The sequence below is a fragment of the Sander lucioperca genome, chromosome 6 (genome assembly GCF_008315115.2).
Source record: "Sander lucioperca isolate FBNREF2018 chromosome 6, SLUC_FBN_1.2, whole genome shotgun sequence".
NCBI classification, from domain to species: Eukaryota; Metazoa; Chordata; class Actinopteri; order Perciformes; family Percidae; genus Sander; species Sander lucioperca.
Genome location: NC_050178.1, coordinates 42,613,615 through 42,636,273, shown reverse-complemented (window position 1 = coordinate 42,636,273; position 22,659 = coordinate 42,613,615). Strand labels below are relative to the sequence as shown.

The window sequence follows — 22,659 nt, the reverse complement described above, 5'->3', positions numbered from 1 at the left end:
AGATAGATACAGGGTGCAAACTGCGGGGGGAGCTCGGCTCCCCTTAATAAGACATGGGCTCCCCTGAAAACGTGAAATTTTGGGGGGTCTCTAAAAATATTCATTCATATTCATAGTCATTTTGACCTGCAATTTCAGTTTTGTGTAATGTGATCATCGTGGATTATTATGTGTAAAATTGCAAAAATATTCATTCATGCATGACGACGATTTAAACCCAATTCAGTTGAATAAAGATAACTATACATGCTATTCTTGTCATGAGCATCAAGGCGTGGCGGCGCTGCGGTGCAAATTCAACTCATGTTTAGTACATGTTAACTCAAAAGATTTGTAGAAAAAATATAAATGTTGGAGGCCAATAATCGGCGCGCAAAGTCCTTGAAATCCATTCTGCAGTAAGCATCACATAGCCGTGGGAAAAAGAAAACAAGGTAGTTGATTTTGGTTTCACTAAGAAATTGTGTAGCGATGACGTTAATAGCACGACCGATTCACCTGCTGCAAGCCCTGTTGGCACACCTCCCGCCGGAGTGACCATGCAAGAAGAAGCTGAAGAAATAATGTCCTCTTTGGCTGAAGATGGAGGTGGTAACAGCTCGTCAGAGGCCGGTCACCATCCTAACCTCTCTTGCTCCTCTCTCCTTTTAAATTGAAACAGCCAGCAGTGGAGAGACTGGAAGAGCTGATATACATGGCTGTTAAGCATGGAAGCTTAAGGTGCGTCGTTTAGGCCTAATTGAACAGAGGAATTATGGTATTCTTCGGTAGCCTGACTATCTTTAACCGTTGTTCATGTGAAATCTCAAAGACAGCCTGATGCTTTCTTTATAGACTATTTGTGGGTGGCTGCTTGCTGTTTGACCTATCTATTCCTGTTGATAAAGTATAATAGGGTTAATCCTGTATAGTGCATACACTTGTAGCTGTTATGTATATGTAAAAGTTTAATCTATCAACTAGCATTGCTCTGCCTGGTTGTAGCGCTATCCTATTGCGTGCAGAGGGAATTTGAAAGACAACCGTTTATCCCGCCCCTCGGATTGAGCCCTGCCAATGGTGAGTTCCCAGACCCAACATCTGGATGTGGGTCTGGCTTGGCAGGCTAGCTGTCAGCTGCTCCAGGAACAAACTTCTAAGCGGAAAGAAAAATATTCATCAGAAAATACCCCCCCACCAATGTTTACTCTGCACAGGGTCAGATGAATGCCCCAGCATCATGTTTAGTTGCCTGGCATGATTGCTGCTGCTCTGCATAGGAGTCAAAGTGAAAATGACTAATTTAATAAATAAATAAATAATTGTTCTCTGCCCACGATGCACAGTGTTCTTTTCCTAATGTTGTACAAACAGATGTGCTGCCCAAGGCCCTTCACAGCACTCAGACACCTCCATGAATGCTTCAGACAGAACACAGTGTGCTAGCCACCTCCGCAAACACTGCTCCATTCCATTCAACACAACTTATTCATTCGGTATGTACACAATCACTGATACAGGGTGGATGTTTAGAGAGCCGGCATGGGAGAGGGTCCCTTCAGCTTTTGTTGTTGCTGTGCAAGCTGCCAGCTGGTGGTCAGCAGGACAGAGACGCTGGCAGACACATGGTGCCGTCACCCCAAACAATGGAATGCCTCAGCTGTCACAGCTCTGAGTCAGGTCATCTCTGCGACTCTTGTTGACCAGCCAGTCCCGCCGTCAGTCATAGTCAGAGATGAGCACTGCAGGACCCGAGCTAGTGGAGCCAGGCTGCGGACACAGCGTCTACCACAGGACCTGCCCCCCCCCAATGGTGACATTCACACAAAACTCTGCCAAAGTGTTTTCTGTTAGCATGGGGCACTTGTTGCGCAGACAAGACTATCTGAACTTTGGTCGATTCCTCTGTTAGCTACAAACATTTTCCACAAGAGTCGAACCCGGGCCCGCGAGTCGTAAACCTCTATATATGGGCACCCACTCTACCAACTGAGCTAACCTGGCGCCCAAGCCGTGTCTGTTTTACTGCAGCTTTATTTGGTTAGCTCCATCTTGGGTGCTAATTGCTGCCGTTTTGTTGCCCTGCACTTTACAGAGAACAGTGGAAATGACGCGCGCCAATGTGACGTCAAAATGACGTAGATCTCGCTGGCGCGCCAGGATTTTGGGTGCGCGACCAGAGGGCGACAAAGTGGAAACAGGAAGCACGAACGAGTTCGAGAGCAACCGGAGGCCAGGACTCTCAGAGTGACTGCAAGTCTCTCTTGTAAACTTACTGGGTTAAGAGGAGTTCTTTTATGGTGAATGAAAGGCTTGATCAAAAACCAAATCGAAGCATTGACGTCAATGCTGCTGCCAGTTCTGCCGTTGTTTACCTTTTTCTTCTTCTTCTAGTCCGTAGAAATAGTGAAGTCAGTAGCCTTTCCTCATTAGCGCCACCTCTGTTTAGGAGAAGACCGCAACTAGTGTCGCCGACCACCAGCGCGGGTATAAACAGTCACGGTGCTCCCATGACGTCACACTGGCGCTCGACAGCTTGGCTGCGGCGAGTATACCCCACGTTTTAGATTCCCTGCTGATGAAGTTTCTGTGGGTGGTTTATCTTTTACTTTATCTAAATCTTCGTGTTTTACTACTAAGAACATGAAACGTCACTATGATATTAGTAACACCTGTGAAATCTCAAATGGCATGCTGTTAAAAAGGCCTAAGAAGATCATTTCAGTCAAAGAGGAAGATATTCCTAGGCTAGTGTTATTCTTTTTATTATTGTCAACAAATCCCATTGAAAGACAAAAAAAAAAATGTGTTAGTCCGTCTATCAACACTTTTCCAACATGTTAGATTTCATTTTGTGAAAGCACACAGCACTACGCACAGTGATTTCCTAAAACAGCTGGGCACTGTTGTTTTTTAGCACATTTCTTGGGCTCTATTTTCAGCAGCAGATTAAAACACATATGGTGCTCCAATGAGTATTTGGGGGCAGCAGGACTGTGTCTGTGTGTGTGTGTGTGTGTGTGTGTGTGTGTGTGTGTGTCTGTGTATGTATGTGGTTGAGTAAAAATAAACTACAGTGTGTGTGTGTGTGTGTGTTTTCATGGTAATGAAGGAAGTTACCCAGTGCAACAGTGTGGCTCACTGATGTATATTTCGTTATATTTATATCGTATTTGGACAACAATGAAGGAATAAGACATATCGGGCTTTGATACACAAATAATACCTGTCAGTAGGATGCATTGATTGTTGCCTTTGGTCTTGGGATTTGTTGACAATAAGAAGATTGAATAAATAATGTTGTACATTTCTAATTGACTCCCATAACTGAAGAGCAGTTTGGCATAGATGCTCCAGTCAGAGAATTAATCACTGCAGTAATGTAACACATCAAGTGAACTGTATGACCAGCAGTGAACTTTGCTCCCAACCGAGCCGCTGCTCTGACCTCTGTCACTGTGTACATACTGTCCATAACCCGGCCTCCCACTGTCACACTGCCCCCTCTTATGACATATAATTGATCACTTCCTGTTTTTATTATGCAAGCGTTACAGAGGTTCAGTTTACATAAGCAGTTTGCAGTGTTTTGGATGTAGCTTTGTCCCAATATAATGCCCCCCTGCCGACTACAACATCCTCTCTGGAACAGAAGTTCAGTAACTATGTTCATGTTGCATAATGTCTCTTGCTATTCCACAATTACCCGCTGGAATTTGCCCATGTGCACACGGAGAAGCTCACATGGAACGAGGCGTGTTTGGAACAGCTTTGGTTTATGATAACGTCACACGCATCAGACGCACGCGTAGCTACTCTGACTATCCAGATTGACGCGCAGCTGTGAAATGCCTTTGGGTGAGGGCATAGGGAAAAGACACATGGAGAAGTGTGATTCTCATTCTGAACATTTCTACACAAGAAAAGGCAAAAATTGCAATTGTAGTGATGAATGAAGATTTAATTGCTTTACAGCGTGGGGTGCAGGGCCACTGCAATATTCACAGTGTTATAGTGTTTAATTATAAAATGAGCAGCGAAAACGTAAAAAAAACGTCACAAAAACCATCAAAAGTGTCAGCAAAAAAAAACGGCGAAAGCGTGAAAAGAGAGTCGAAAGCATTAAGGCGTTGAAAATGTTGAAAGCATTGAAAAAAAAAGCGCCAAATATGTGGTCTCAGGGCTCAACGAGTACCTTTGAACCGTGAAAAGCAAAAAAGTTGACAGTTTCTAGGCTGAGGCTAACCATCTCTGCAGGAGTTAGCCACGCTCAACCTTAAAGGCCCTGACACACCAACCCGATTATCGGCCGTCAGACAGTCTGGCGAGGTCGGTGACTCGAGTCTGTTCGGTGTGTTCCGTGCCATCGTCCGTCGGAGGAGCTGTCGGCATTCATTTTGGCCGACCTGACATGTTCAGTTGGAGACAGGGCAGTCGGGACTCACCCGGAAATGGCGAGCGGATGAGCCTCTCAAAATCTGACGAAAATCTTTTAAACTGACCTTTGTCGATCTGAAATGAAGACAGATTCAGCAACTGCACGGCCTATTTCTCTCTTAAAATGTTTTCAGAAACACGTTTCGGTGAACTATTTTAGTACAATATGAGATTGTATTCTGAACAAGCCGCCATGACAGTCTGGCTGTGAATTTCCGGAGAAAAAAGACCCACGTGACGCATTCGTCAGCTGCCGGTTTTCATTTTCTGGGAAACAATACAGAGAAACGCCGCCTGCTGCTATGGAGACGCATTACGTTTCGCGCAGAGCGTACGCTCAAGTCGGCGTCGCCTCAGTGTGTTTTGAGGCATTTTTTTGGACCTCGGGGACCCGACTGATCAGTCCGACTGCTTTTTCTGCCGCCAGTCGGCCGTCTGGTTGGTGTGTAACAGCTCTAAGGATGTGGACTGCCAGATCTAGTGTTTTGGATGTAGCTTTGTCCCAATATAATGCCCCCCTGCCGACTACAACATCATCTCTGGTATGTACAGAAGTTCAGTAACTATGTTCATGTTGCATAATGTCTCTTGCTATTCCACAATTACCCGCTGGAATTTGCCCATGTGCACACGGAGAAGCTCACATGGAACGAGGCGTGTTTGGAACAGCTTTGGTTTATGATAACGTCACACGCGTCAGACGCACGCATAGCTACTCTGACTATCCAGATTGACACGCAGCTGTGAAATGCCTTTGGGTGAGGGCGTAGGGAAAAGACACATGGAGAAGCGTGATGCCAGGCTTAAAGAAGCTCATGGATCGTATTATTTTAGCCTGCTTGAATGTCACACTGCCTTACTCATCTCTCAGAGTTAAATTAGAAAGCGGGGAGCAAAAGGCTTAGCTGTAAATTAATTAGGTCTAATCAAACACTCGCCGGGATGTTTCCCTCTCAGTGTGGTCGGACAGGAACGGAAACCAGCTCTCTTTCTCTCTCAGCCCAAAGTCTTCATTTCTCTAATTAGGTGCTTTGACCTGTGATGGCACTGGGTATGTAATGAAACCACACGCAGGACACACAGGGGTCTGTCCCTGGAGTTCATTGACTCAATGGTCAACGATGATGAAGGAGAAGATGGAGGCTCTGAGCAGAGAGACAGCAGCTCTTTCAGACACAGTCAGAGCCACAGAGGAGCAGCTGAGAGCTGAAGACGTCTCATTCCTGATCAACTACAGGGCTGTAGTGGAAAGAGTCCAGCGGCGCCCCCTGCTGGATGATCCACTCAGGAGCTCTGATAGACGAGGCCAAACACCTGGGCCAACCGAGCTTCAACATCTGGGGTCCGTTTCAGAAAGCAGGTTTAGTGAAAACTCGGAGTTTGTTAACCCTGAGACGAGGGAAACTCTGGGAGGGAGTTTAATCAAACCTGAGAGAGGGGGGTAACTCCAGACTGTTTCAGAAAGAGAGGTAACTTAACCTCAGAGTCAGTTACTATGGCAACTGAGTCTGTGAACCTAACCTGGTCTGGAGCAGGTTTTCTTCTCTCTGTCTCTTCCCTCTGACACAGCGCTCTTCCATTTCCTCATTCATTCATTCAGTCTGTATCAGGCGCATTTTAGCGCAGTTTGTTATCTGCATGAATAAAAAAAACGTATTGGTTTATGGCAGATTATAAAACTTTTTTTCTCAAACATTGCATGTCCTTTTGTCGACGATCCCGTTGATGAAAAAGCTGTATTACTTCACAGAGAGTTTACGTCGGGAGATGATATTGAGTCCCGACTAGATGTATTTTCATTTCCACATAACCGATTTGAGAGGTATTTTCTTCACAGTCGATCAGATATGTACCTTATCTGTCCTCATATCACTGACATCCACCATCGTGGACATGCTTTTACCAGCAGATTCTTTGTGTCGCATTACGTTTTTTTTGCAAACAAGAGTTTCCCATCTCAGGGTAAATCAACTCAGAGTTCAGGGTTAGACTCAGTTTGTTCTCCTCCACCTCCTTCCTGAAACGGACCCCTGGAACAAGATGAAGGAGATGGTCTCCTACACTCCTCTGATTCTGGATCCAAACACTGTTTCTAAAGGAAAATGTTTCACCTGCTCAGTTTGTAAAAAAAAAAAAAGTTACAGTAAACGTAGCAAATTGGTTATTCACATGAGAATCCACACTGGGGAAAAACCACTTAGTTGTTCAGTTTGTGGTGAAAGATTTGCTGCACGCCATAGTACTCTGAACTGACACTGTCCACTGACCGTCCACACCGGGGAGAAACATTTCACCTGCAGTGTTTGCGATAAAAGATTCAGTCAGCAGTCTAGTGTCAAAAGTCACCAGTGTGTTGGTCAGAGCAGCAGAAATAAATGATGCTGCAGAGATGCTTGTTGAATGTTGTTTTTTTTCCCCAGCAGGATTGAAGTACTGAGGGCAAGACTTGGTTCAACACTGATCAGCTGTCAGACTCAAGGCCTTTTTATGGTTGTGCGTCCCACAGACCCCTCTGCGTCTACGCCGGACCCTACGCTGTAGCCTGACGTGCACCTCAGTGTTTCCCACACATAGACTAATGTGTGGCGGTGTGCCTCACTATCAACAACGGCCGCCGCACATTGCGTTTCGTTATTACATTTTTTTTTTTTAAACGCTATTTACAACACGTTCTTCTGCATTTCCTTTTACCTGCTCTCCTCCGTTTCTCTGTCACTTGTGTCTTGCTCACACTCACACACACACACACACAGCTCCTCCCACCGTGCGGTGTTTGGTGTTTTTAGCCCCCAACATCGCCTTCCAGGCAGCGCAGCAATGGTTATGTCAAAGAAGTTCTGTTAGTGTTAAGGTGAGGGTTAGCTGCCTGGAAGGCGACGTTGGAGGCTTAAAACACCATCGAGCCCACCGTGCACACAGCGTCTGTCTCCGTAAAGGAGAGAAGACGGCTGGCAAAATTCACAAGTTCACGAAAGGTTGGTATCTATCTCGTGAACACCTTTACACAATCACACATTCACAATCACCGACCCGACTCTTAGCAAACAAGCGATTGCGCCCGCTTTTAGAAAGTTAACTAGTCGCAAGTTTGCGGTAAAATGCAGTTGGGTTGTCGAGGTCAAAACACTATATGTAGCAGCTGTGAATCAAATAAACGTATTATAAATAATGTTATGTCATTTTTTTACTCTTACAACCCAACGTCACACGCGGGTTGGGTTTAGGAAAAGAACAAACGTACGGAAAGTAAACGTGACACGCAGGACACGACGCCCGGTCTCCTGGGTGTAAGTCCTGTGTCTGACCCATCCTCCCCCCCGACCAACCTCCCTAACCAGATTTTCGCCCTTTCATGCTACTCGCTGCGGCGTCAATTCACACGCAATCACAAGGTAATGTAAGTCAATGGAGGCCAAACGGCGTTGATAAACACGCTAAAAAGCGAGTCTGCGTCTTGATAACACGCCAATAATCAGTCCTTCCAGAAAAATACGGAGTTTTTTTGTGACTGTTGCGGCCAAAAATCCTTGATTATGCTGCACGTTTTCTTAAAAAATGCGATGGAATATGCGGGATATTTATGCAATTTTATGCGATGAAATTGCGGGAACTTGCAAAACCTGCGGTTTCATCATGGCTTCATCGCGGGGTTTGCAGCTTTTCGATGATGTTCACGTCGCATAATTACGTCACTTCATAAATTTCCCATGACAACAGGGGAAAACAGCTGCTCTTGTGTGAAGTAAACGCAACATTTTTCAACTTTCTGCTAAGATATATGCTGATTATGAATTATGCGATTGCATAATCGCTTTTTTCTGGAGGGACTGAATAATGGCATACAAATTGGCGTGTCATACATATGCCACTTAATGAGATCAGTCTGCAGGAGTGGTTCATTTCCCCCCCCACGTGTAATCTTAAACAGGCTAGTCAGACGGCAAGGTAAAGTGGTAAAAATATCAATAACAAAAAGCAGCTTCAGCTCCCTGTGAGAAAAAGTCAATTCACAGTCAAGAGAGCCACTGTACTGTCCAGTATCTACTCCTTGACGTGTGTCAGTGGGGCAGGCATTTTGTTTTAGCAAAAAGTCACGATATGTCCAAACACCACCAACCCTCCTCCTCCCACAGCGAGCACTGCATAACCCTACCAGGACACCCTGCCACTGTGTTATTCACTAAAGATCAAACCTGATTTGACCGTTAATCCTATTATCAGTCACCATAAGAACAGCCTTTGGCCATTATACAAAACACGACAAATACGATTATGTTCTCTGTTGCAGTCCTCCCCTGCCTCCCAGAAAATCCTGTTCCAGACTCCGAAATTCAGACCACTTGACCCAGAGAAGCTACAGCCACGGAAAGGAGAGGAACAATTAAAAGCACAACCTTTGTTGCGACTATTTGAACTGATTCCTGATTAACGTTTACTGCAATTTAGCACTTATTACTCGGGGCTGTTGTTCACGTGCGACTGCATTTTAGACAACGTGCATCAAAATGTTAGTTAAGAGAGAGAAAGAGAGAAATCAACATGCATGGAGAGTCTAAAGATGACATGATGAACTGTGAAAGACAGAGCCTGATATAATGCATACAATGCATTGATAGGAAAGTAAATAGTAAAGACCAACTTTGTTCCCTTTTTCTTATCCTCACATGACTGACCATCACCGTGACTGCTTACTGCAATCTTGTGTACGCTACTGTGATTAGGTGTGCTAATATTGATCCTGAATCAATATAATGGAATACATTTCAACAGCACCACAGAACACAACCTGAATCAACACCTCTCTCACACACCCACATGTAGCTAGATAAACTGCTCCATGGCGCAGCTACGAGGCAAAAACTCCACATTAGCTTTAAAGGTCCAATGTGTGGGAATTTCTTCCATCTAGCTTTAAGATCATATATCGCAATCAACTCTCTCGCGCCACGCAGTTCAAAAGTACCTATCACAGCTACGGTAGCCTTCACGCTTTTTTCTGATGACGCCGGTCTCTTGCTCTTTTCAATATCCTTTTTCTAGGAGAAGAAGACTCCTGTTCCTGAAATTTGGATTTTGAATACGTGTGGTCCTCCATGTTTCCTTTTTCAAACTTGCCGGGGCCGGGAAGCTACGATACCCGTTAGCAGCACCTGTGAGTTTATCATGTGACAGTGAAAACGTGAAAGGCGGAGCAGTATGTCCTGTATGTCCCTTACCGGCTAACGTATTTCAAGATGGAGCATGAAAATGGAGGAATAGGAATACTTGGAATTGATGGTGGTGGTAAATATTCATGAAAAAGGACAAGTTTGTGAACGGGCAACACAGATTTTGATAATGAACAACTAAAGACGTTACACACTGGACCTTTAACATGAAATGGATTTCACTGGATTCCGCTAGGTGTAGCTAACAGCTCTAGTGCAGTCAGCAGCATGAGCATGCTTCCTAGAATGTTATTACTGAACTACAACTAGGAGGCATACTTTGTATTTCTTTGCCTGATGAACACAGGCATTACAACGTGAGTCATCCGGTAAACACATGAGGCTTATGTAGGCTGTTACTCTAGTTTAGCGTGGGGCGGCTGCTGTAGGTGAACTGAACTGTACTGTAACTGGAGGGAGGCCGTGAATAACAAATTAGTCATCCTTTTAGGTGAGTTGTATTAGAGAAGAAATGGCTTGAAGACCTGACTCTGAAAATCCTTACTCGGTTACAGACCCACCAAATTCCTCCCGTCCTCATAGTGAGCCAGTTTTTGGTACCAATGTGCCTGTACAGAGACCAAAACCAAAACCTGAAGACATGAAAGGGGAGAGAGAGGAGGGGAACAGCATGCAGCAAAGGGCCGCAGGTCGGAGTCGAACCCGCAGCCGCTGCGTCGAGGAGTAAACCTCTATATATGGGCGCACGCTCTACCAACTGTGCTACCCGGGCGTCCTTTTTAAAGTATTTTTAAGACGTTTTTAAAACTACAGTCACAGTGGGGCGGCTCGGTTGGGTACTTAGACATAGTCATATTTTCAAATCTCCATTTAGCTTTTAGCACTGACTGAATATAGGGCCATATCGAATCTGTGTTCAGCTTATTTAAATTCTCAATTTTGTGATTCCTTCGATGACTCTGTTATTACAGAAACTATTGGGCTCTACGTTAATGCTGCCATCAGTCTGTGACTGGCCCCAGCCGAGCCATCGTCGGGAAAAAAAAGACACTTGCCGCTGGGATTTTTCTGGGGGAAACCCTGACTTCTTTCAACTTTCCTGCGAGCATCTACAGTCAAAAGGCTTTTGCGATATGTGGGGATTTGTTAGGGCACGGTGGAAGGGAATCACCAGTTTAGACAACAACGGTGTTGAGTGATGAAACAGACATACATGGGGAAGATGGGGGGATGGGGGAGCTGATGGCAGGTTGATCTGGGTCCACAGTTCCACTCACTTGGCCAGCTTCAGCTCTATCTGCTGACGGATTTCCTGCCGCTCCTGGTCGCTGCGGACGGGGAAGATGTTGCGGTCCTCCAGCTCCTGCTTGCTCGGTCGGTTCCGAAGCTTCACAGCCAGCAGCTCCTTCCTCATCCTGCGTGGGAGGGTCCCTGTTGTTGTTGAGCACAAATTAAGGTCAATAACGTCACAGTGGTTTTTCCAGCTAAGCCCGCTGAACTGATGCTAATCGGCACACAGTGTGCTGTAGTGCTTTTTCTTAAGACCTAACCTAACACCTTATTAATTAAATACATACTGTATACTTATCTCAAGATGTTAAAGTTTGCACTTAGTGGACCTTTTCATGTTTTTTTGTACAACTTTGAATCATGAATTAATTAAATAATTCTGTTTAACAAAAACCTATTGTAATAGTAAAAATGTATATAAATTAACAAAGAACTGAATACATACTACTCAAGTCAGTATTTAGTGGTGGCACCCTTGACAGCAGTAACAGCCTTGAGCCTGTGTGGATATGTTTAGACATTGCAATTTTATTAGCCTCGTTAGAAAGAAGAAAGAAAAAAAACTAAGAAACTTTATTTATTCGTCACATACGGGCGAAATCTAATTGTGATTTTCCTGCCAGCCATTTTGATTATTTATTTATTTTAGCTACATACTGCCCCTTCTACGATCATGTTAAATAATGCAATAAAAAAATAAATGAAAGATCCACTGAAAATAGGACATTTCTGTAAACTATCTGTGATATGTAACATTATTCCAGCATTTATCTTATAAAAAACAGTAAATATAAAAATGAAAAGAGGAATAAACAATGCTAAATCAAAAGTCTTCACGATTAGCATTCTTTCACATTGCGTTTAATCACTCAGCCCTACTATTTTCTAATGCCATCTCCACCACACACACACACACACACACACACACACACACACACACACACACACACAGATGCTGCCTGTAAAAAGGCTCAACAGAGACTTTTCTTCTTTCAAGATGAAATCATTCAGGGTGTGCAGGACTCTGATGCCTTTGTTTTACCAGTGTTTTATTGAATCAGTCTTGACATTGTGTATTGTGGTGTGGTACAGTGGTCTTCCAATGATCAGCAAGGGTAAACTAACAGAGCTGGTAAAAGTAGCGTCTAAGGTGGTTGGGGTACAGCTACCACAGCTGCAACATATATATGATTAAACAGGTCAGGGGTAAGGCTAACCACATTTTAAACTGCCCTGATCACCCACTCTTTGGGGAGTTTAATCTTCTCCCCTCGGGTCGCTGTTTTAGGCTACCTGTTAAAAACTAGACGTGCCGAGGATTCTTTTATTCTTGTGGCTATTAGGAACCTGAATACACTTGATTGACATCTCTTGAAAATGTTATACAGTATGTGATTATTTATTTATTTTCTCTTCATTCTTCATTTCTTCTTCATTATGACAGATTTACCTGTGTACTGTCCAATTGGATTCTGTCATTGGTTTTGGGGGAAGGAGTGTCTCCATTGATGTGTTGATGTGTGTCCTGTGTTGTGTTTACAATGTTGTTGGCATCTGGTGGTGCATTTTCTGTGTATGTGTTTTTAGACATCCTGCTGCACACTACATTTCCTTTTCTAAAGGATAAATAAAGTGGAACTTGAACATTTGCATTCCTGTCTCTGCAGTCCTGAAGATATTTGCATCACATCACCCTTCGTGCTGGTGGCGTGCATGTCTGTCACGTCCATCATAACTCCACAGTCTGCCATTTTCACATTCTTTCCCTTAAGGGTCACAGACATGTTAACCGCAGGCAGCTGTGCACCAATGACCCACATGAATGGCCAAGAATTAGGCCAGCGGAGCAGATGTTGACGGGACTGCTGAAACTTAACACCAGTAACACTGCTATTCATCATTGCTGTAAATATCCCTGTCATCACTGTACACAAACATCGGCAGGGTTTATGCTGCTTCATTATCCACTGACAGGATGCCCAGATTTGGCTGGCTTTGTACATGAAGCGGGCCGATAACGCTAGAGCAAATATTGCACCGCATGTCTACTGTCAGCAGACCTACCGGAGATGACAGACGCGTTCCAGCTGTCCTGGTCGCTCAAGTATTCGTCCAGACGCCAGTTCTCTTTGTTCTCATCCGACTCCTTTTTGCTCTCCGACTCCCCTGCAGGCTCCCTCTCTGTGCTGGACGTGCGGGACAGACGGCCATCCAGCCGGCGCTTCAGAGAGGAGCGCGCCTCCTTCGTCTGGAAACTGAGCTCACACATCACAAGACAAGCCTGTCAATTTACAACTTTAATTGTAATTGACAATCTAGAGTCTAGTTTTAGCTCTAGATGGGGTGGGATAGGGGGACAATAATGTCTGTAGATTTTTATGATTTTATGTGTCTGTATTGTATACTGTAAATACTTTGTCTGTATTTTATTGTGCCATCTACCTGCCCAGGGACTACGGGCGGAAAGTAGCAATTTGCTACAACCTGACACAAGACATCTATTAATGTTTTTTTGTGCACTGTCCTTGTTCAAATAAAAAAAATCACAATGACAAATTACAACTACAATTACACCATGGCCACTGAGAGTTCTCAATTCTGATTGGCTAGGAGGTGTGTAGTGGCTTGTTTGCAGCTCTACATGAATGTGCCAGTATTCTACTGCAGGTAAGGACAGCAACAGTTAGTCTCCTCTTCCTGTCTGTTGTGATGTTGCCTTGCAACACAAACACATTTTATTATGTTTAAAACAGAAAAGCGAGATCAGAATTAGTTGCATGTGTAAATTAACATCTCATATTTTCATACAAGCGGGATAATACCCTCCAAGTTTCTGCGCTCCATAATTGCTGTTGCTCACCAGAGGCCCCAAAATACTATATTATCACAATACAATATTATTGCGATTTTAAACATATTGCGATATTCTGCGTTATATTGCCGTTTATTACCTTTTTTTCAACTTCAAATACACTCACCTAAAGGATTATTAGGAACACCTGTTAAATTTCTCGTTAATGCAATTATCTAATCAACCAATCACATGGCAGCTGCTTCAATGCATTTAGGGGGGTGGTCCAGGTCTAGACAATCTCCTGAACTCCAAACTGAATGTCAGAATGGGAAAGAAAGGTGATCTAAGCAACTTTGAGCGTGGCATGGTTGTTGCTGCCAGACGGGCTGGTCTGAGTATTTCACAATCTGCTCAGTTACTGGGATTTTCACCCACAACCATTTCTAGGGTTTACAATAAATGGTCTGAAAAAAGGAAAAACATCCAGTATGCTGCAGTCCTGGGGGGCGAAAATGCCTTGTTGATGCTAGAGGTCAGAGGAGAATGGGCTGACTGATTCAAGCTGATAGAAGATCAACTTTGACTCAAATAACCACTCGTTACAACCGAGGTATGCAGCCAAGCATTTGTGAAGCCACAACACACACAACCTTGAGGCGGATGGGCTATACTAGCAGAAGACCCCAAGGGGTACCACTCATCTGCACTAAAAATAGGAAAACAAGGCTACATTTTGCACGAGCTCACCAAAATTGGACAGACTGGAAAAATGTGGCCTGGTCTGATGAGCCTCGATTTCTGTTGAGACATTCAGATGGTAGAGTCAGAATTTGGCGTAAACAGAATGAGAACATGGATCCGTCATGCCTTGTTACCACTGGGCAGGCTGCTGGTGGTGGTGTAATGGTGTGGGGCCAACATTTCTAGAGAACGCTTCCAGCACCTTGTTGAATCAATGCCACAAAGAATTAAGGCAGTTCTGAAGGCGAAAGGGGGTCAAACACGGTATTAGTAGGGTGTTCCTAATAATCCTTTAGGTGAGTGAGAAAAATGTCTCCGTTTGTTCATCTCACCATCTAGTGGACAGATAAAGCAATTGACTTGATTATTCTAAAAACAATTATTCTCATGTGCAATTTATATCATAAAAGATTGATACTTGATGTCCTTGTATTGATACAGTATTGCCAAAGAAAATATTGCGATACTATGCTGAACTGATTTCCCCACTCCTAGTTAAAATTTGGATTACTCTGCAAAAATGGTGAGCACAGTAAATTAAATTCTGAGGGTGTACACATTAGCTTTAGGGACATTTCTTCAGGCCATATAAGGGTAAAAAAAAGTCCTAGGTTTGTATTTATTACCTGCTAACAGAAACATTTTGGAGTAAAAATATTTTTACTTTCACTCCCACTCCCTAACTTTGGAACCGAGTCATTTATCAAATGTCTTAGATACTTTTAAATTGAAGAGAGCTCCAGAGGTCCTTTAAGTTAGTTAGGAGTAGATCATGGATGACTGCAGTACATCCATGATCTACACAACATATAGTTTATATCAAAAATATCTTTCAATATTTTTGACATTCTAAAGAACAACTAATTGAATAATGGCAAAAAAAAAAACTATGGACAGCTTAATCGATAATAAAAAAAATTGTATTTGTAGTCCTTGTAGTCTTATTTTTAGACTGCTGTTTGAGGAGGATATGCTGTTTTTGACAAAGTCCATATTGTCTATATTTGTGTGTGATGTGCACAAATGTTGGTCTTGGGGATGGATTATTATGTTCTGTGAACACGGGCTTTTAATTAATACTAATATGACTAATACTAATACTATATCATTTGAATGGATTTGTTTATTATTTTGTAAAAGTGATAATACCTACAAAATAGAAACTGTACAAACAAAGGCAACTTTATATTTCAAGTACATATATTAGAAAAGTTCCACATCTTGTACCAAAGTCTGACCTGTCCTGTCTATGTTTGGTGGCCAGGGCGCGGTGCAGTTCCTCAATGATGCAGCTCGGGGGCAGCTGGGAGTGTAGTGCCCCGAGGTGGGGGGACCCAGTAGGTGTGAACATCCTGCCTCTCAACAGGGAGCCATGAGGGTCTTTGGGGAGAGTGAAGTTCCTGGGTAAGGTGGCTGGGGACTTCTTTACTGGCACTGAAGGAGCACCTGGAAGGAAAATCATCAACGTGAGACACTGCTGCAAACCAGCTGGGACGCTACGTCAGGGTTCTCCTGGGGAACTCACAGTCTAGGCTGCCCATTCTGGTGAGCAGTTTGACTGGCTTGGGTGGAGGAGAGGTGCTGGCTCGTCTAGGCTGGGCCGCTGTCACCTCCGGTTTCCCCTCAACGGTCTCCACCTTCCCCATCGACTGCTCGTCACTGGGGTCGCTCAGTGAGGTGCTCTCATCTTCGCCATCTTCACTCTGACTGGGATCTCCAACTGTCTTTGAGTCTTCAGTCACATCTTGTACTGAAATGAAACGTAAGCGATGGTGAGGCAAAAGTTTGGTTCTGTTTAGGAGGTCTCTGTCTCCACCTAGTGGACCGTCAGACACATGGTGTTTCAAACGGAAGCTGCCACCAATATACCGTAGCTGCACCAGGATTTCTTTTAGATTTTAATGTAAATGTTAGGCCGTTTTAATCAACCGGAATCACTCATTTTATTACTAATAATCAATCAATTTATCAGCTAAAAAAAAAAAACACAATCAGGAACCACACTAAAGAAGAGTATCCCATATAGAGCTACAACAATTAAGACAAGACTTAGGAAAAAATGGACATTTTTAAAATGTTAAAAGGGAAAATTCAAGGGGTTATTTATGGACTGCCTGAAAAATAAAAGCATTGAGGATTCCCTGACAAGAACATGTCCTCTAAAATATAAAGCATCAAGTAACGTATGCACAAGCTGTGCACCACCAGCATTTTCACACTTTGTTGCTTTACTTGAGATTTTTATTTGAGGGTTAGAGTTAGGGTTAGGGTTCATGTGTCATGACAGTGTCATGTGTTCATGACACTGTCATGTCACTCTTATGTAGATACCTTCAAGTAAAGTGTTACCGAATAAACTATAACAAAAAATGTGGGTGCCATAAAGCCACATTTTGAAGCCACATTGAGCTGAAAGATGCCAACATCAGGGTTTCCCGCGGCACTTTGCAGCTTAGCTTAACTACTCGCCGTGTTACCCTGTCCTGTTTTCTCCCTTTCATTCCAAACCGTGACCAATGCCAGTCACCCTTCTCTGCAGAACGCGTAAAAAAAAAAAAATGAATTGGAAAAGAATCAGTTTTTACAATTTTTAAATATGTGACAGGGCTCGACATTAAGGCTTGTCCGAGACAAGTGGATTTTTTTGTAGGGCAAGTGGAAGAGAACCTGCTTGCTGCCCCCTCACAGCGAGGGAGAACTAATCACTCGACGAAATCCCGACTGTCCTGGCTCCTACATGGTGGAATGAGCTCCCTATTGACATCAGGATGGCCAAAAGCCTAAGCATCTTCTGACGAAGGCTAAAAACACATCTCTTCCTACTACACCTCGGATAAATATAAAAAAAACAAAATAAATATATATATATATATATATATATATATATATATATATATATATATATATATATATTTCTTGAAGCTGCACTTTAATATGGCTCTTTGTAGCTTTGCTTATTTAAAGCTAATGTACTTGCACTTACTACTTCTACCATCTACTCTGGAGTGGGTTGAAAGCAATTAATTGTAAGTCGCTTTAGATAAAAGCGTCAGCTAAATGACATGTAATGTAATGTAATGTAATGTCAAGAGAAATTTACTTGCCCCACTGGACAAGTTAAAACTCAATCAAAATAAAATGGCATGTTACTTCACGTTATGTGCGTCGAAAGGAGCCAGTTGAGGTGGTTCAGGCATCTGGCGAGGATGCCCCCTGGGCGCCTCCCTAGGGAGGTGTTCCAGGCACGTCCAGCTGGGAGGAGGCCTCGGGGAAGACCCAGGACTAGGTGGAGGGATTATATCTCCAACCTGGCCTGGGAACGCCTCGGGATCCCCCAGTCGGAGCTGGTTAATGTGGCTCGGGAAAGGGAAGTTTGGGTTCCCCTGCTGGAGCTGCTGCCCCCGCGACCCGATACCGGATAAGTGGACGAAGATGGACGGATGGATGGATGGATGTGCCACTCGTTACTAGGGTTGGGTACCGAACAAATAAAGTCGATACTACCGAGGACAAATTCACTTTAAATCAAACGGTGCCAAATTTCGGTATCCGAGAGCGCGAGCATATATGACGTCTCCCCCCCCCCGTCAGACGGCAACCCCAACGTAAACAACACCAAGAAGTGCTTTGCTTTGTATACTTATAACATTTCTAAATGTGTTATCTCAGACCACAGCACTGCACTCTACCTGTTGAGGCCTCTAAATCGCTGCCCAGGTCTTCACTGGTGCTGGCCAGAGGCGCCACAGGCTCCTCGTCTCTGTCCTCACCATCAGAGTTAGTCGGGGTGTCTGGATCTTCACAGTTACCCCCGCAAGCAAGATCGGACTCTGCATACAGTGCACAGTGGAAGAAAGGACAGTAATGAGTCTGCATAGTAGTTAGGCATCATGTGGCTAAACAAGTGAACTATGATCAGCCTGGAGTCATATGTCATGTCTCTCATTTTGCACCTGTCTCCGTCTCCCCGGGGTTCCTCCTGACGAGGTCATCTTTCTTCAGTCGAACAGCTGCCTTCTTCTCCACCGCTAAACAACACAAACAATTATGAAAACTGGTCTGCTGATTGCACGGACAATGAAAACATGTGAAGCAGCCTGGGTCTATTTGCAAATACAGCCTCCGTGTTCCCATTCCCCGAGTGATTCCCAAACCAGCCAGCGTTCCCCCGCCACTGATGAAAGCATGAGTCTTACGTCACACTCACTTGCAGAGGGCTTCAGCTTCTCATTTTTCTTTTTCCTCCATTTCCAGGGCTTGAAGATGCGTCCCAGGCTGGCCAGCTTGCTGTTGCGGCGTACGGGAGGCGTGCGAACCCCTGAGACCAGGCAACCTGAATGTAGCGCCCTCTGCTGGTCCATCACATCTACAACACAAAACAAAACCAGTTGCAAGGCTGCAAGCAACAAAAAACATCCGGAACGCAGGCGTTAGTGACATCAATCTGTGGCGAGGCCTGAAGGGATTTCTTAAATCACTTTTAATGCTACGTTTACACGTGGACGTGTTCATAAACGGACATTTCACCCTCTCTGTTTTCAAAAATAACATTGTGCACAGCTGTCAGTTTTCAGAAAAGTGTTTGTTTACAGGAACGCGTTTATATATGCCGTCAAGAGCATGCCAAACCTGTAGGTGGCAGTGTAACGAGAAGCTCAAGCCCACGTTAGCCAATCAGAATCAGGAAAATAGCAACAACAGCAACGAATCACTTCCTCTTTCTCTTTTGAACAAAGATGGCGCCAGGCATCGCGTCGGCTGCCTAAACCTCCGTATGTAAACTGAGACAAACGAAGTTTTCCAAAATCTCCACTGGTCGGAGTTTTTAGAAATAATCGTTTTCAGAGGCGAATTCTCCGTTTGCGTGTAAATAAAGGGCACAAACGAAGGAAAATGTCTCAGTTTTTCAAAATAACCATGTACGTGTAAACGGGGTATAACACAATTGGTTGAATACTAGTGAAGTCCCCTCATCATCATGGGAGAGTAGCAAATGTGGGTCACTGGCTGTAAATGCCTTATTGATTCCAGTCTAATTTCTGAGGAAAGGCGAGCGGTGGGAAGAAGACAGAGAATTGCATTGTTTGTGAGTGACTCACATGTTTTCAGGGCAGCCAGACCTTCCTGGCCCCAACACACAGACAATAGAACGCTTTTAAAAGACACACAGAGAATAAACAAAATCAGCTTCAGCACAACGCGCCTTTTCTAAGATCAATGCAGACATCTGCAGCATGCAATCCCCCAATGACTCGACACTGTTTTAGGCTGTGCCCTTTTCTTGGTGAAGTACACAGGAATGTACAGCACAATTTGACATCATACAGTAGTGACAGAATTGTTCAAATCTTACACGCTGCTCCTGACAGACTGCTATTTTTCCGAGCATACTGCTAAGTCTCCATGTCCGTGTGTTTGTTTAGTTGTGTTGTCTTTTGTGGTCCTGTATTTGTCATTATTTTTGGGTACTGACAAGAATTTATTCCAGTGTTTTGGAAGGCCTATTTTTGGAGCGGTGTCTTGCAGTTCAGGCTTTAGCGTTTTCACATAATGCTTAATATTTAAAGTGTTTTTTTGAATAATTTACACGTACAAATAACAGTTGTAAGCAGGGTTCAAAATTAACTTTTTGCGTTCACCAGCCAAATGGCTAGTGAATGTTCAAGTTTGACCAGCCACTTTAATAGATTACCATTGTTTTTTTGTCTGGTGAGTGAAGCAAATCTACCAGCCACTTGCATATTTTACCAGCATTTGGCTAGTAAATGGTGCTAATTTTGAACCCTGGTTGTAAGTGTGTGTGTGTGTGTGTGTGTGTGTGTGTGTGTGAACATGGAAAAATGTGGTCCTGGAGACACCTAGCCCGATTTGGTGTCGCCGCTGGTGTGATCCCATCAGAGGATGATCTCTAGTTTTGTGTAAAAGTCAATATTCAGTTCACTATCATACAAGGTAAAGAAACTAAAACAATCTTCACATTTGAGAAGTTTGAATCACAGAATGCTTGGCATCGTTGCTTGGAGAATGACTTAATCCATTAATTAGCGTTGATTAACTGATCGATTACTCGACCAATCGTGTGCAGAAGCTTGGATTTCTAACGACAGACAAAGACTGTCAATCAATGGCTTTTCCTCTTAGCTGGTACTCTGACTTCTCGAAGCACTTTTAAGCCTGCAGGCTAAGCTGTACAGTAGGGATGACAATGATAGACAGACAGAACAGCACAGAGGCTGACTTAGCTGACTGCTGCATTGAGTAGCGGGGAGAGAGAGAGAGAAAAGAGAGAATAGAGAGAAAGAGAGGAGAAAGGACAGAAATAGGCACTCCTACACAGTCTGGCTCCAACAACAAGCTGACACCTTAGGGAGCCTACAGCTGAGCCGTGGGCTGTGCACACTTTCATTTTTCTGCGTCTAAATCCACAACATCTGCTCATTTATATCCCTTAAGAAATTAATTACATACACTTATTACCGTCCCCAGTCACATAATAAGAGGACAAAACGAAGTGTGCTGTGATTTAAGCTGAGATATTCCACAGGGGAGGATGGATTTGGTGGCGATGGTGCCAGCATGTGGAAGGTGGCCAACTTAAAAGCAAGGGCAAAATCTAACTGATATCAGAAAAATATTCACCCGTTCTACAAAATGATGCAGGGAGCAGCCAGGAATAGATACTTTCATGTAGGTGCTATGTTTACACAGACTTCCAGCACAGATACAAGCCATCATATAAACCATTACTAATGTTAGCAGGGCTCAACATAGACTGGCCAATCAACTAGCCCGACATACTTTTTTACTGGCCCCGGGCCATCGGGCCATTGCTTATGTCGAGCCCTGATGTTAGACAGTTAAAAAGTTCACAAGGGGGCTAGGACTGCAACCAACGGTTATTTTCAATACCAATTAGTCTGCCAGTTATGTTCTCAACTAATCAATTATTGCTTTAGTCAGTAAATTGGCCTTCCTAATTTCCTAAAGCCCAAAGTGATGTCTTCAAATGTCTTTTCTTTTTCTGTCCAACAATCTTAACCCCATGGGTATTCAATTTACTAGCACATAAGACAAAGAAAAGCAGCCATTCCTCACACTGGAGAAGCTAAAAACAGAAGGATTTTTGGCATTTTTAAGTAAACTTTGCTTCTTATGGTAACCAACAAGCTAGAAGTTCAAGCTGTTTCCTCTGCGTACAGAAGCAAACAGCTTATTTCCACTGCATTTACATATGCAATTGAACGGACCTGCGACTGATCCACAATGAGAGATAACATTACAAAAATACAGACTCCGCTAACAACAAAAGGCCGATCATTACTGATCCATGAACAGAAGTGTGTCGAGGCTTTCACTCACAGTCAAAGCTGCTTGACCCCCGACAATGAGAAGCAGGTCAGTTGCCCAAGTCATGTGTGCCTGCCTAGGATGACGAATTCAGGTCAAGCTTGTAGTAACTGTAGCAGCACACCCAGGGTCAGGCTGCCGTTGCCATGGTTACCACGTTGGATGCTGCAGAAAAAGGGGCCCTGGGAGGCAGAGAATCACCACAGCATGAGGAATAGGGAGTTGCTGGGTGGATGGGAAGGCTGTTGCCACAGAGAGATGGAGAGCTGCAGCCAATCGCGGCCCAGCATGTAGCGATGCATAATGTAAGTCAGGGAGCCACTGTATTTATAATTTGCAAGTTATGTTGAATTATTTATTTATGTGTTAGGGTTTTGAGTGAACATTAGCATGTCTTTTGTTTGTGCAAATGCAGAAAAAAATAATCATCTTTTCAAGCAGGGAAAAGAAAATGAATTGTAAAGTCAGATAGTGTACAGTGTACTGCAGCATAAAGCAAAGGTCTGCTGCTGCAGATAGTCTACTGATCCTGCTGAGGAAGCCAAACACAGAGAGCACACACAACATCCTCATCATCACTCACATTTCTTATAACTTGTTGCCATGAGTTTAATGCTCCTGAGTGTTTTTGGAATAACATAGTTTAAATATCACGAGGAAAAAGTTATGTTTCAGCCAGAGAAAATCACATAATGTCTAAAGAAATAACATTTAAGTCGACTAGTCTTCACTGCAAACTCGCTGCTGAACGTCATAAGTGACTGTGGGAATATTATACTAATATCTTAGGAGGAAATAGCACCACTAAGTACCATTTGGTCATAAAGTCAAACACTTACTGTCCCAATAGACACGTTACATGAGCAATATGTTTAGGGTAAATGGATGCTTCGCCGCAAATTT

At 43.7% G+C, this 22,659-nt stretch overlaps 1 protein-coding gene across 2 annotated transcripts in view; it reads right to left on the bottom strand.

The window, feature by feature from the left end:
• The window catches only part of phactr3b (phosphatase and actin regulator 3b), a 66,756-nt gene that overhangs the window by 28,019 nt on the left and 16,078 nt on the right, over positions 1–22,659 (bottom strand). For both annotated transcript variants that reach the window (XM_031280721.2, XM_031280729.2), the window contains exons 2-8: positions 18,617–18,775; positions 18,363–18,437; positions 18,099–18,239; positions 15,935–16,159; positions 15,648–15,855; positions 12,939–13,129; positions 10,862–11,015 (exon numbers count right to left, since the gene is read on the bottom strand). In XM_031280721.2, coding sequence (XP_031136581.1) covers positions 10,862–11,015; positions 12,939–13,129; positions 15,648–15,855; positions 15,935–16,159; positions 18,099–18,239; positions 18,363–18,437; positions 18,617–18,775 — 1,153 coding nt within the window. The remainder of the gene's footprint in view (positions 1–10,861; positions 11,016–12,938; positions 13,130–15,647; positions 15,856–15,934; positions 16,160–18,098; positions 18,240–18,362; positions 18,438–18,616; positions 18,776–22,659) is intronic.